This window comes from Lepus europaeus, chromosome X (assembly GCF_033115175.1).
Source record: "Lepus europaeus isolate LE1 chromosome X, mLepTim1.pri, whole genome shotgun sequence".
NCBI classification, from domain to species: Eukaryota; Metazoa; Chordata; class Mammalia; order Lagomorpha; family Leporidae; genus Lepus; species Lepus europaeus.
The window spans coordinates 116,176,552-116,191,833 of record NC_084850.1 but is presented as its reverse complement, the minus strand read 5'-3'; the positions used below and the strand labels follow the sequence as shown (position 1 = coordinate 116,191,833).

Genomic DNA, 15,282 nt, shown 5'->3' with positions numbered 1-15,282 from the left:
TATTCAGAACATGATTTTTTTCCTAGCCCTTACTTCTTAATTCTACCAAGGCTCACAAACTAATGGAACTAATTACTACTTAAACTTCTACTTCAGAAAAGGATGAAAACTCAATCTTGCATTTAAATCTCCAAATTTGGTAGAGACTAATTCTAATAGTGCAATGTTAATCTTTCCTGAGTTGACAGCATTCTGTATGTACTTATCCTGCATATTCCCAACTACATATGGCATTGTGACAAATAGAAGAGGCTGCTGATGCTGCTATAGCTGAATGTCTCATTTAGGAACAAACAATTCTGGAAAAGCTCCCAGATTATGCACCTGTGCCTCTACAGCTCATACTTTAAAGTGTACAACTGTATGGTGATGACATGAGGTTTAGTGTATTACTCTTTCTCTCTGTGGACAGTGTGGGGTTATTTCACTCACCTTGATGGGAGATAAAAAGAATTACTGAATGACCAATAGAAAAATTACACTGAAATAGCAAATACTTATGGAATGTTTGCATTAGGAGGAGCCTTTCAGGATTGTTTGCTAGTTCCCTAGAGTTTGAACACAGAGATAACTGAGGGAGGCACTTTCTCCTTAAAACTGATTTCTTTTGTTTCTACTCCTGCTTTCCCTCCTTTTCTTTCTTTTGTTGTCTTTCCTTCACTCAGTAAAAATATTAGATAGAGTCTGTAAATGCTTAATGTTGTGGGCGTGGCACTGAGGAAACTAAACAACGGAGAGATGTCTTGGGAAGCAGCTTTCAGCTTTCCCACCTTCAGCTTCTTATTGACATGGCACTGTGATCCCGGAATGATGATGATCCTTTTGAAAAAGACTTTCTGTAAAGCAGTGGTGCTCTCAGACTTACTGAGATCCTGTAATGGGCAATGACAAAGTGCTCAGGGGTCCATGGTGGAATGCCCAAAATAGAACATGCAGTATGCTTTTCCTACAAATAAATTTATCATTTTTCTCAAAACATTCTGATTTATGCTCTTCCTATACTTAAAAGCACAGATATTATATGTAAAATTTCACTGTAAATTTAATTTTAGAGCAGCATTTACACAAAGTACATATATCACAAGCACACAGTTCCATGAACTTTCTTAAAGGTAAAACATCAATGCATCTAACAGCCAGAACAAAAACCAAGATATTATTCATACTGTAGAAACGTGTTCCCGCCCTTGTTAATCAAAACTCATCACAAAGTTAACCACCTGACCTGGACCTCCCAGTATGCCTTTCTGAGTTTTATAAAAATGGAATCATAAAATAGTTCATAATTTTTGTCAATATTTCATTTATGTTATCAAGTATCATTGGTAGAACTGGATTTTTAAAGATTCATTTATTTTATTGGAAAGGCAGAGTCATGGGGGCATGGGGAAGGAGGGAGAGAGAAAGACTGAGAGATTTTTCATCTGCTGGTTCACTCCCCAAAGGGCTCCAAAAGCCGGAACTGGGCCAGGCCAAACCCAGAAGCCAGGAGCTTCATCCTTTTCTCCCATCTGGGTGCAGGGTCCCTGTGACATGAGCCATCTTCCCCTGCTTTCCCAGGCACACCATTAAGGATCTAGATCAGAAGTTGAGCAGCCAGGACTCAAACTGGCACCCATATGGGATGCCAGAATTGCAGGTGGTGGCTTAACCCACTACACCACCCCAATAGAAATAGATTTTTAAAAAGGCCATTACACTATTCTCCTTATCATTTTTTTATTTTTTTCAACTCTAAATATTCATTATTATAGGATTCAATACACTTGATCTCATCTTTCGATCTTATCTGAGGCTCAGAATCATCTTGAATTCAATAGCTGATGTAAAGGAGAGAGCCACAAAAGTATCTGAATAAATGAAATAAATCGAATTCCAATGAGAACTACTGATTTTAAAATACCTCTTTCATGATGTTAGACAAGAAATTTGTATTACAAAATAATGTTATCTTATGGCTGCGTAGTAATTTGTAGTGCTTGTTGTCACATCTATTACTTAATTTGAACTCTACTATCCTTTTAGGCTCGGGGAGTAATTATCTTAAAATGGGACACACTCATTATGGCTTTAAGGATAGTATCAGTATCAGAAAGAAAGTAAAGACAGCAGAGCACAGCTGACACGTAACAGGCCTTTCTTAAATTTTTGTTAAAAGAAGGAAAGTGCTTTTTCTCTTGAATACTAGATAGATTTTCTTTGAACTCTTTACTTTTACATGTTTCCTGCAGTGATATATTATAAGCAGTGAGCAGTTTACCAAGAAATAGATGAAAATGTGAGAATAATTTAGTAATGACGTTAATTTTCCATGAAGGTAAATATTTCTCTTACCTATCTATTCTCCAGTTCCTGGTGTTTGTGCCTTAAATGTTGATTACGTGTGAAAATCAGAATATCCATGGAATGGAGCCGCCTTTACTATTTTGAAGATCTGTGACTGCTGAGGGACATGTGGAAATTATACATGCTGAGAAGACAGATATGGACACAGTCTCCCAGACAGTGAATGAACAGTCAGAAGGCAGAATGGATTTTAATTTCCCTTTTGCCCTCACCTAAAGAGTAATACTTGTTTTACTTCATGACATTTAATAAGAGTGAGTTTTGCCATTATAATATTCATAAATTCAGTGATTGATGATGGTCTCAGAACTTATACTTTGGGAATGTTGAGAATATAATGTATTTTTTTTCTAAATTTGTAACTTACTATGATTAAAATATGGAAATCTGTTAGAGAAAAATATGATAATATATATTCAGATTGTCTATTTCCTCTTGTTTGGACAAGTCACATAATATCTTGAGGATTTAGTTTTATTCCCTGCAAAATGAAGAAACTAAAAATAGTTTTCTTGTAAAAATGTATTACTGGGGTGGGTTTTGGCATGGTGGTTAAGACCCTGGTTGGTATCCCCACATTCTGTATGTGAGAACCTTGGTTTGAGTCCTGGCCCCCCTCTCTAGTCCACCCTGGGTTCCTGTTAATGTGCATCCTGGGAAGCAGCATTGATGGCTTAAGTAGCTGTGCACCTGCCACTCCTGTGAGAGGTACCCAGACTGAGTTGCAAGCTACTGGTTTTAGGCTGGCCTTGCCCCTGCCTTTGTGGGCATTTGGGAGTCAATCAGTGGGTGGAGGATCTCTTTCACTAGCTCTGCATCTGTCCCTCTGCCTTTCAAAACAAATAAATGATTAAAATAGCCTTTATTATTAATTGTTAACTATCTCTAACATTTTGGATTGTTATTCAGAAAATATTCATGTCTTTCCCTTTGCACTGTAGGAAGTCACTTCCCCATTATATTGATAAAAGTCTTGGCCATGTGATTGGCTTTGGTCAAAGAAATTCCAGTTGACTTGACAGGACCAGCATAGGCCACAATTCCCTTGGGAAGTTCAGTGTGTTTTTTGCTCTGGTTATTAATTTTGAGCAGACTATGCCACTGACCCTTCATTTTAGACCCCGAGTAAAGATATATGTAGCAGACCTTAATCCCAATGCATTCTGGAGGCCAGCTCAACTAATTTACATATTAAAGAGAGCTTCTCAGACAAGCCCAGACTGGACCAGACAACAATAAGCAACCTAAATATCACTATTTTAATTCATCAAGTTTTGGGGCAACTAATACTACAGCATTACTGTGGTAGTATCTGATTAATATATAATCATTTATGGATCATAAATGAGAAAGCACCTATATGTCCCTTCTTTCTGCTTCAGAGTATTTTGATTTAAAATCAAGTTGCCTTATTCAAAAAACCAGCAGATTTTTGTTAAGACTCCAATGTGAAGGCTGTACTGGGCATTTGTCCATCTGTGAATGCATACCTTCTAAATCTCTCCAAATGTTTAAGAATCTGCCCGTGCATGGGCCTTGATGAGAGACAACGTTCTGACTGCCATTGCAATATAGACCCAATTCTAGCTATTTATTTTCCTAGTCTCCTGTACGTTAGAATGTAGTCCTGTGACCTAAGCCTGCCTTATAACAAGAGTGATTAATTTACGGTTCTCCATCAAAACACAGCCTGTGGGGCTGGCATTGTGGTATAGTGAGTGAAACCCCTGCCTGTGATACCTGCATTTTTTTTTAATTTTTTTTTTTTTTGACAGGCAGAGTGGACAGTGAGAGAGAAACAGAGAGAAAGGTCTTCCTTTTTGCCGTTGGTTCACCCTCCAATGGCCGCTGCGGTCGGCGCATCTCGCTGATCTGAAGCCAGGAGCCAGGTGCTTCTCCTGGTCTCCCATGCGGGTGCAGGGCCCAAGCACTTGGGCCATCCTCCACTGCCTTCCCGGGCCATAGCAGAGAGCTGGCCTGGAAGAGGGGCAACCGGGACAGGATTGGTGCCCCGACCGGGACTAGAACCCGGTGTGCTGGCGCCGCAAGGCGGAGGATTAGCCTAGTGAGCCGCGGCGCCGGCCGATACCTGCATTTTATATGGGTGCCCGTTTGAATCCTGGCTGCAGCACTTCCAATCCAGATCCCTGCTAATGTGCCCCAGAAAACAGCAGAGGATGGCCCATGTGCTTGGGTCTCTGCACCCATGTGGGAGATACTGATGAATCTTCTGGCTCCTGGCTCTGTCCAGGTCCAGTCCCAGCCATTACGGACATTTGGGGAGTGAACCAGTGGATGGAAAATCTTATTCTTTGTCTCTGTCTCTCCCTCTCTCTGGAACTGTGCCTCTCAAATAAAATAAATCTTTAAAAAAATGCAGTCTGTCATCTATTGTAGTAAACGGTTTCTTTGAGACAAGCCATGCCTATACATCATGTATTATCTACAGTTTCTTTCACCCTCAGATAGCAGTTGATTAGCGGCAAGAGACCAAAATATTTACTAACCAGCCCTTTTCAGACAAAAAAAAAAAAAAAGAGAACAATCTCTGAATTACTAGATGCTTCTACACGAGACCTTAATCAAAGCATGACTGACACAAAATTAGTCAGTTAGATCCTTTTTGGCAGTGGTACTAGTAAGCAAAGTCCTATGGCAATAGTGGCCTGGGGTAGCAGTAGACCATGGCCATGATAGAAGTATATAATTCAGATCTACCTGAGTATTGATGCTGGGTGTGTTTCTACATGTCTAGGTTGGTTTTCCTTGATAGTTTCTAACCATTGTTAAATCTGGATCTCATAATTTCTATTTCATGAGGCATCCAATATCCTCCCAGCAAATTATATAATTTTAAGTAAGGTAGCCAGAGTCACTTTCTGTTATTTTAACTCAGGCCCTTGAATAATACATAGGCTAATTTTTCCCTGAGTCAGAAAAAGATGTTTCCATTCCATTCCCCAGGAATCTGTTCTTGCCCTTTGCATAGCTTACATTTATCAACTCTTATTTTACCGCCTTGCTGTCCAGTAAATTCTTAACAGCGAGGACTGAGTGTAATTCATCTCCCTGTGGTGCTCAGGGAAATTTGAAAGAGTGCAAGAATGAATTACCAAAGCCTTAAGACCATCACTTTCATCATCAAAATAGCCAACATTAACTGAGTCATTATCACATACGTGTTAGCAACCCATTAGTACTCTACATGAATTACATCACCTAATCCTCATAACAACCTTATAACTTAGACACTGTTCTTATTTTGTTTTATAGATAAGAAGCTTGTAGGGGGCATAAGAGTGAAGAAAATTGCTCTAGGACACATAGACAGTCACCAGTTAAGTCATAATTCCAAGACAGGCTGGACTCTAGAGCCTATACTCATAAGCAATTACTTAAGACAGTTTTACTTTACACAAAATGTCACAGGAAATTGAAAAGTCCCTGAGCAATTCACATGAAATTAGAATCTCTTTCAGACTCTGGGTAAGGAAGTAATCAATCTACTAAGGTTAGAAACACTTATTTTCCTTACTTTTCCAGAAATAGGAAAGTCCATAGGTATTTACAATAACCATGTGTCAATTAAAATTTAAAAACAAAAGAAATAGTAAGTCTTCATACTTGGGGTAGGATTTCAGCTACTCTCTCCTTGGAATGGCATGAGGGTTTCTGCTTTCTTTTTAAGACTACGGTTGAGGGTCTACCGACTTTACTAGTCAAGCTGCAAGTAAAGAGAGGAAGAAGCCTCACAAACCAGAAAGTGAATTCGGGGATAGTGTGGGTGGCCTACAATGCTGGGAGAAAACACTAACTCACGAAGGAAATAACACGACAGAGACAAGAACATTCCACTGCTGGAATGAGCAGGGCAAAAGAGGCTGGTGACGTTTATTCCTCTGCAGTAGCCTGCAGATGCTCACAACTCCTCAATTATCTTTGGCGTTTCTTGGGTAGCCAGTGGATGCTGTGCATCTACAGGCACCTCCTACCTTGTGCTGAGTGAAGTACAGCTAACACTTTTTGATTTTTGAGACTTCTCCCTCTTTTTATCTCAATGTGAGATACTGAGAAAAAGTGTGGCATGGTGGTAAGTATAAGTTCAAGGTTGTCTTTCACATTATATTATCAGTGCTGCTGAGTTTCTTTTCTTTTATAAAGATTATCTTCAGGCAATCTGGGTCCAGCTGTTTACAAGTCAGTGGAGATAAACTTATGAGACCATCCACGGGAGAAATATTCTCAGGTTTCACGGAGGAGGCTTGCATCCAAATCTAACAAACACCCAGTTTGTATTCAACACCATGCTAGTCCTCACCACATCAGACAAAATAAAACACAGCCATTCTCTTTAAAGATTTTGTGTTTAGGAGGCAGAAAAGTAAAAAAAAAAAGCGCTAACTGTGGTAAGTTGTAGGAGAAATTCACATCAGAGTATCTACTCTGTAGTCTAGCCACCAAGTCTGGAAACATTTGCAAATACATAAATTATTTATTGATGTTATTTTACTTTTCATGGTATAACAATATCTAAGTTTCCAAATGTTCTGATCAACTAGTAGTTGCAGGCTTTTAACAATAATATCCCATTTCAGATGAGACCTGAACAACAGGTAGTCCAGAGGGGACAAATAGCACTTGGGGATATGCAAGTCAATTTAATATTGCTAGAGAAGAACTTGCAGGGGATGAAGGGCAGGCAGGAAGTCCTAAGTAGTGAGGCTAACTAGAGGAGCTGGGGTCATGTGAGGGCACTGTAGTTCATAAATACATTTGGATTTCATTCACGTAGAAATGAGCTTGTAAAACCGAAATTCCTACACTTTAGAGAAATAAGCCTGAATGAAAGAAAATTGGGAACAAAGCAAGGACAATTATTGGAAAGAATAGAAATTAATGCTAGTAATTCTCTCACTTCTTCCTTTTTTCCCATGGAGAATGATGAAATAAATTATAGAGTTGCCAGAAATTAATGCTAGAAATACCTATTTAGGATCCTAATGTTGTAAACTAATAACTAAAATATGAGGATGATTAGAAGTGAACAGATGTGAAAGATAGGAAAGAGTTTCCCTATAATTATTAAACAACCGGTTTGAATTCTTTTGGGAATAATGAAGTAGATTGCCTTGATACTACAGAAATTTGAAATGACTTGTATTTTGCTATTAGATAAAATTATAAAAGAAACATATTTTACTTTCTTGTGTAATGCAAAGCTAGAGAATATATGTGAATATCTCAAAATTAAATCAAAAGGTAAATATTTTAGTTAAGGTATGCAATAAAAAGGATTTTAAATTACCTTAAGAAATTCTCCACAGCAACAAAAAATAAATGAAGAAAGTTTGGGGTGGGGATATTGAAAAATATAAAATACCAGTCTCCAAAATACAAATATGAAAATGAAATTTTGGTCGTAATACTTTATATGTATTAACCAAGGTGTGCAGCTACTTTAAATATACAGGACATATATGTCATTAACATTATTCTCCTTCATATGTGGGACCTTAAAAAAAACTCCATCTGAAAACAGGATGGTGATTGCTAGAGGCTAGAAGGGATAGGAGAGCTAGAGGGTGTTTGGGTAAGAAGAAAATAGGGGAATCCGGATCTGGGTTATTAGTAGTGATGACTATATGACACTATTATGAGATGTGAATAAAAATGAAAAAGATACACAATTCATATTATACAACTACTTATCCCACCTCCATTAAATGACCAAACTTGCTTTCATGTTACCTGAAAGATGAAAGGATGATGTAACAGTCCAACACAAAGCTAATGTCAGTATAAACTAATTCCTATAATTCAGTTTATTAGTCTGAAATGTTCAAGATTATTTGTTCTTTACTTACCTTTTTCCAATAACAATTCTCTCACATCCTCCCTATTTGTCTTTTTCACAAGGAGCATGATGAAATAAATTATAGAGTTGCCTGAAAATAGGTATAATCATTCAGTAAAATGAAAGTATTACCTACCCTTGTCGGTCCTTGTACATTTTGTTAACTTTTTCCCATTGTGAATCAAGCTGGGCCAGAGCTTCCTGTAGCTTCACCCGTTCCACAGCTGTAGCACTTTGCAATGCTGCTGCCTTCTTGTTGTGAATTACATCAATCCGACCTGAGATTTGGTGCATACATTCTTTTATATTCTGAAATATTAAAATTTTTAACAAGAAGAAATGAATCAGCTGTCTACAGAAAAGGAAAAATAAACATACATAATTCAGAAGCAACTAGTAATCTTGTAGTTTTTAATTGTTGACTTTTAAAGTTATTAATCCTGAAGTCCATTGACCTGAACATGCCCAGATCTTACAGGCAATTCACAGATCTCATAATGAAAGTTTATCAATCACTACATTTTAACATTCTTGCCTTCATTGGACTTCCATAACCCAAACTCTTCTAAATTTTCTTCTACATTAGTGCCCCCTGACTTTTACTCTTCTTTTCTGGATCTTTCTCCTCTTACTGATATCAATACTGGGGGGGTCTGGCTCAACAATTGCTCCTCTTTCCTTCTCTGTCCATAATTCATCTCATTTTATATCATAGCTTCAGATATACTCTATAAAAGACTCACAATTTTATTTCTAGTCCATATGTCTCTGAATGCCAGATTAACAAATCCAAGTACTTTCTCAATCATTAGATGTCTCAAAAATATCTCAAACTCATATGGCCCCAAAATTTCCAAACTGCATACCATCATCTTTCTCCTCCTATAGTTTCATCCATTTCAATAAATGCCATATCAAGTTGTAACTGCTCAACATGATGACATTAGAATAATCCACAGCTTTTTTAGTATCTAATATTAACATTGTTGGTAATCTCATTGACTTTGCTCCCATAACACATCCAGAATTTGACCCCTTCTCACAACCTCCCTTAACTAAAATCCTGATATTGTCTATAATTCTCTCTCACCTGGATTTTTGCAATATTTATCTACGTGACCATCTTTCTTTCAGTCTAGCCCATCTCCCAGCCAATTCCCCACACAACAGCCAACAAGTTTCTTTTTAAACATAAATCACATCATATTACAATTCCTCTTCTCAAAACCCATCAATGGCTCATCAAACCTATAATCTTTACTATGGCCTATGAAATCCCATCTAACTTCACTGTATGTTACTTATGACTTGAATCATATCTCTTCACAGTTTCCACATAATACATAACATTTCAGGCTAATTAGACTTTCTGTTCTTTAAGAACGCCAGTGATACCCTTGCTCCAAAGTTTTGGTGTTTTTTGCTCTCTATGCTAAAAATACTTTCCCTAAGGGTATATGTTGAAAAAGATTAAGAAAGTGACTTGAAAGAATTCATTTACTGTGTGGCTAAAGAAGGGTATGTGTCAATCAGTAAATAACACATTATGGTGAGGATGTGAAGAAAAAGGTACAGTAATCCACTGTTAGTAGGAATGTAAACTAGTACAAACATTTCAGAAGACATCAATGAAATTCCTCAGAAAAGTAAAAATAGATCTATATTACCCGGCCATTCTTCTCCTTGGAATTTACCCAAAGAAAATGAAATCAGATTATGAAAGAATTATCTGTATCCCAAGTTTATACTAGTTCAACTCATGATAGCTAAGATATGGAACCAACTTAGATGTCCATTAACTGATGACTGGATAGAAATATTGTAAAAAGTTGTCTTTGGTCTTTTGGTTTAATCCTGTGAAGGTAATTAGGGGGTGGGGTCCTCTCCCACTGCTTGCTTCATTTGATCAATTTTGTTTTGAGATTTGATTATTTTTTATAGCCACTTTCTATACTCTTGAGAAACAGTGTTTTTTCTACTTACTACCTTTTGAATAATTTATTTAGTGGGTGGTTAAGCTTATGATGATTATAAAGAAAAGTGATAATGTCATTGCAAAATTAAAAGAAAAATAAGAAATGCAGGAGGAGGATGGTGGGAGTAAATGAAGAAAAGGTGGCAAGTATCATTATGTTCTTAAAACCATATATATGAATTTGTTCCATTTATATTAATTTAAAAAATTAAAAAATAAAGGAATGTCTCAGTTTGGTGCATCAGTTAAAATGTCTCTTGGGATGCTCAAATTCTCAGAGACCCAGGATTTGAGTCCTGGCTCTGCTCCCCATTCTAGTATCCTGCTAATGTACACCTTGGGAAGCTATGTTGATGGCCCAGGAAACTGTGACTCTGCCACCCATGTGGGAGACCTGAACTGAGTTCTTGGCTCCTAGCTTCAGCTTCATCCTGGTCCAGCCCCAGCTGTTGCAGGCATTTGAGCAGTGAATCAGCAAATGGCAATCATCAAGATCTCTCTCTCTCAATCTCTCTCTCTCTCTCTCTCTCTCTCTCTCTCTCTCTCTCTTCCTCTCTTTCTCCCTCTTCCTCTCCTCCTTCCTCCTTCTCTCTCATCCTGCCTGGTATAAGTGGTATTTGAGTTATGTAACTTCTGAGAGTTGCATTTAAATCTCCTGTACTGCAACTTCTACACTCACAGATAAACATATGCCCCTAAGATGCTCTTAGAAGTCTAATGATCTATTCTCTGATCCAGGGATCTTACATACCCTGTACAGATAAATATAGATATAAATCTTATTGAATATCAATAAATGGAATGTTCTTGACTATTTTCAGATAAAATTGGGGAGTATTTTAATCATGTAGGAATTAGAGACTAGAGTCAATAAGTAGTGTCTATTGCAGGCCTGATAACTTCCAGAAGACTGGTTTTGAAGAAAACTCCATGTATCATACTATTCAGAAGTAGAGTGGTTATGGGAGGAGTTCAAGAGAGTTTTCTGTCTCATTCTAAGAATTCCTATCTATGGTGCAAAAGAATTATCCTTAGGCAAGGACTAAGGTGTACAAGTTGGTGAGGGTATAAATAATGCCAATTGTAAAAAGTAAAAGCAAATGCTCACAATGGGAACTTAAGTGAGAAAAAACTTATTCTTCCTAGGCTTTGCATATCAGGCTAGAGAAAGGGTATTATGGATGATGTGAATGAATTTCTATGGGAGAAAGAGGTTTTTATAAAATTTAAAATTATTTTTAAGTTCATGTCTACCATATAATGGGAAGCCTTCATTATTTTCTGTTCAGGATCTCAGTTTAAGTCTGGTAAAAGTACTTGTCTGACAGGTCAGGTAGTTACCATCTGAGGAAAAGGTGGACATGCCAACACAGATTATCCTGTGAATTTGTTCATCTGGAGGAATATAGGTTAAAACTGTCTTCAGTTTTATATCTAGAATTGGTTATCATCAGAATATTTTAATAGCATGAGAGATTGTCAAACTGATCCAGGAAGGTTATGAGAGTGAAAAGAGTAAGCAGAAAGTTTCCTTGGTGGTAGCTTTCTGGAAATTAGGGACAGTGGATGGAGCTAACTATGCCCAAAGAATCACTGCCGTCAAACCTCATGGGGAAGGGGAGGATGTTATGACAATATCAGGTTAAGCCAGTTCCCTGATAATCCACCTGGGAAAGCAGCATAAGATGCCCCACGTGCTTGGCCCCTGGCTTTGGCCCAACTCTGCCTTTCAAATAAATACAATAAATAAATCTTTGAAAATAAAAAGCTAGGAAGAAAAGGAAAGTTTTTCCAAACCTAGGGACAAAAACAAACAAACAAACAAACAAACAGGTAGGAGGAGGGAGCTGCCAACAAGTCAAATGAAAATAGGACCCGGAGGAAAAAAAATCAACTTTGTCAGTTTAGGAGTTTAATGGTGACCTTATCAAGAACAATTTCAGCACGTTAAAATAGAATACACACACACACACACGTACAAGACAGACTTTCACTGTCATCCTCTCATGATAAGATAGAAAGTAGCTTAAACTACATTGCAGTTTTCTGTATTTGACTTTGGACACCTGTTTGTTGGGAAAAAATTTACTACTGAAAAAAAAAACTGTTATTACTCAAACTTTTAAAAAGATATGCAAATTTGATATATGTTCTCAAAGACCGAAAAACCACTGGATTGAAGTTGCTCTTGATATTTCTTTACTTTTATTAACACAAAATTTTATTACTGTCTTCAGTTGTCTCTAAGCCTGGGGCCTAGAAAGGAATGTTAAAGGCTATCCCAAGAGGTAGATTAGGTTAGGTGCCAGAAACATTGTGCCAACATGACTTCTTTGCTGCTTCTGATAATTCACCTGCCTTGGGAAGCCTGACCTCATCAGAATTTGATCTGATTCAACTTTTGATTCTTCAAGTCATAGATTCCATTTCTGCTTGGCTACAAGTCCAAAGGCAAAGATCTATATCTCTTATAAGTTCTCCAGTTGATTTCAATCAGCCAGCAGAGTGACTGGCTCAGTAGTCAAATTCACACTGGGGAACCAGCCATAGTTTGCAATTCTATGGGAACCCAGACGTTTACAATATACAGCTGACCACATCTATGGAGGACAAATTTAGTCTTCTAGCTATAGTTTTGATGTGGGATTTTTGCCAGTGCACATGTGCATGAATATCACACAGACACAGACAAAAATACTGAGAATTTGAACTTGCAAAACCTCCAGATTTTAATCTGAGTCTCTGGAGAGCTGATTTTCTGGAAAGCAGTGAAATTGCTCAAAACTGAGTTAGGAGTGGATTTAGCAATACTGGGCAGCATATTGCAAAGGCAAGAAAGTTTTCTATCTTAAATGAGAAAAGCAAAAACTAGGGCAGGGGATGTCATACTCCCTGGATATCTGGATAATAGATCCTTGGTGCATTCTCAGAGAATGCTGTCAAAACTGGCTGGAGTCCAGGAAATCCTTTTTAAGTTCCTGAACATACTCTTGTTACTTAGGCATTGCACACAGAAAAATGATATATGTGCCAAAGAAAATTTAGTAGAACTTCCCATAGTTTAAAGCCAGAGATGAGCTCTCTTAGAGTTCTCTACTATTTTAGTTTTAGTTTGTCTAGAAATAAATGATCTTTATATTTTCTGACCCTCTAAAAATAAAACTGAACTCCCTATAGTTACCATGAAGATATAAAACTTTTAGGATTAGTACAGAATATAGTATATCCATTTCTCTCCCTGAATATTTAATCTTATCTGAAAATATGATGTCAAAACGATAAAGTACCCACTTTTTAGTCAACTCCCATCTCAAAGCTGACAAATGCCTATAAATTCGCCCCTTATACTCCCCCTACTGAAATCTGTAATATGTTTAATTTTAGATAGTCTTTCTGCAAAATAAAATTTTAAATATATAAATAAAATAAGATATTTTAATTTCTGGAATGCATTTATACTGTAATTTATATGTTACATCTTTGAAAAATACCATCATTGCAATGCTAGTCTACAGTATCAAGTTAGTTAAACACAATCCTGATTTACGAATTATGAATACAGAAAAATTATATAGTGTTTACTATATATAGTGTTTACAAATGGAATAAGCAATAACTCTCTAAAGTAAGGAAAAACAGAAATTTATGAACCATGTTGTTTCAATTCATATTTCTATTTGAAAAGCTTGTTGTTTAAAAATGAGTTGATTTTTTAATTTATTTGACAGGTAGAGTTATTGACAGTGAGAGAGAGAGACAGAGAGAAAGGTCTTCCTTCCATTGGTTCAGTCCCCAAATGGCCACCAGGGCTGCACTGATCCGAAGCCAGGAGCCAGGTGCTTCTTCCTGGTCTCCCATGTGGGTTCAGGGGCCAAAGTACTTGGGCCATCCTCCACTGCCATCCCAGGCCACAGCAGAGAGCTGGACTGGAAGAGGAGCAACCGGGACTAGAACCCAGCACTCATATGGGATGCCCACACTGCGGGCGGAGGATTAACCAAGTGAGCCATGTTGCTGGCCCTGAGTGAGTTGATATATTTTTGACAAAGGAGCTAAAAATCCATGGAGGAATGACACTCTGTTTAACAAATGGTTCTGGGGAAACTGGCTCTCCATGAGCAGAAGTATGAATCTAGACCCAATCCTTACAGCTTATACAAAAATCTACTCAAAATGGATTAAAGAACTACATATCTGATCCAATACCATCAAACTACTAGAGAACCTTGGGGGAAACTCTACAATACATTGGCACAGACAGCAACTTGGAAAACACACCGAAGCACAGATAATTAAAGCTACAACTGAGAAACAGGATTACGTCAAGTAGAGAAGCTTCTGCACTGCAAAAGAAACACTCAGCAAATGAAGAAGCAACGAACAGAATAGGTGAAAATCTTGGCAAACTACACAACTGATAAAGGGTTAACATCCTGAATCTATAAAGAGCTCAAGAAATTCAACAACAACAGAACAAACAATCCAGTTAAGGAATGTGCAAAGGACTTTAACAGTCATTTTTCAAGAGAGGAACTTCAAATGGCCAACAGACACTTGAAAGAATGCTCAGGAGCACTAACCATCAGGGAAATTCAACTCAAAATCATGGTGACAGTTCATCTCACTCCAGTTAGAATGGCTCTCATACACAAATTAACAAACAACAAATGCTGGCAAGGATGTGGGGTAAAAGGTCCCTGGTCCTCTGTTGGTGGGAATGTAAACTGGTGCAGCTACTGTTGAAGACAGTATGGAGATACTTCAGAAATCTGAATATAGACCTATCATATGATCTGGCCACCCCACTCCTGGGAATTTACCCAAACCAAAAGAAATCAGCACATGTTCATTGCAGAACCATTAATAATAGCTGAGGTATGGATTCAACCCAACTGTTGATTGGAGAAGGAAATTATGGCACATGAAGACTATGGAGTACTATTGATATGTAAAAAAAAATGAAATCTTAACTTTTGCAACAAGATGGATGTGACTAGAAACATTATATTTAGTGAAATAAGCCAGTCCCAGAAAGACAGATATCATATGTTTTCCCTGATCTGAGGTAACTAATAGAGTACCTGAAATATAATCTATTGGAGTAAAA

General features: G+C 37.5%; 1 protein-coding gene across 9 annotated transcripts in view; it reads right to left on the bottom strand.

The window, feature by feature from the left end:
- The window catches only part of DMD (dystrophin), a 2,142,101-nt gene that overhangs the window by 1,183,758 nt on the left and 943,061 nt on the right, over positions 1 to 15,282 (bottom strand). For all 9 annotated transcript variants that reach the window (XM_062183372.1, XM_062183374.1, XM_062183379.1 and 6 more), the window contains one exon: positions 8,337 to 8,509. In XM_062183372.1, the coding sequence (XP_062039356.1) occupies positions 8,337 to 8,509 (173 nt within the window). The remainder of the gene's footprint in view (positions 1 to 8,336; positions 8,510 to 15,282) is intronic.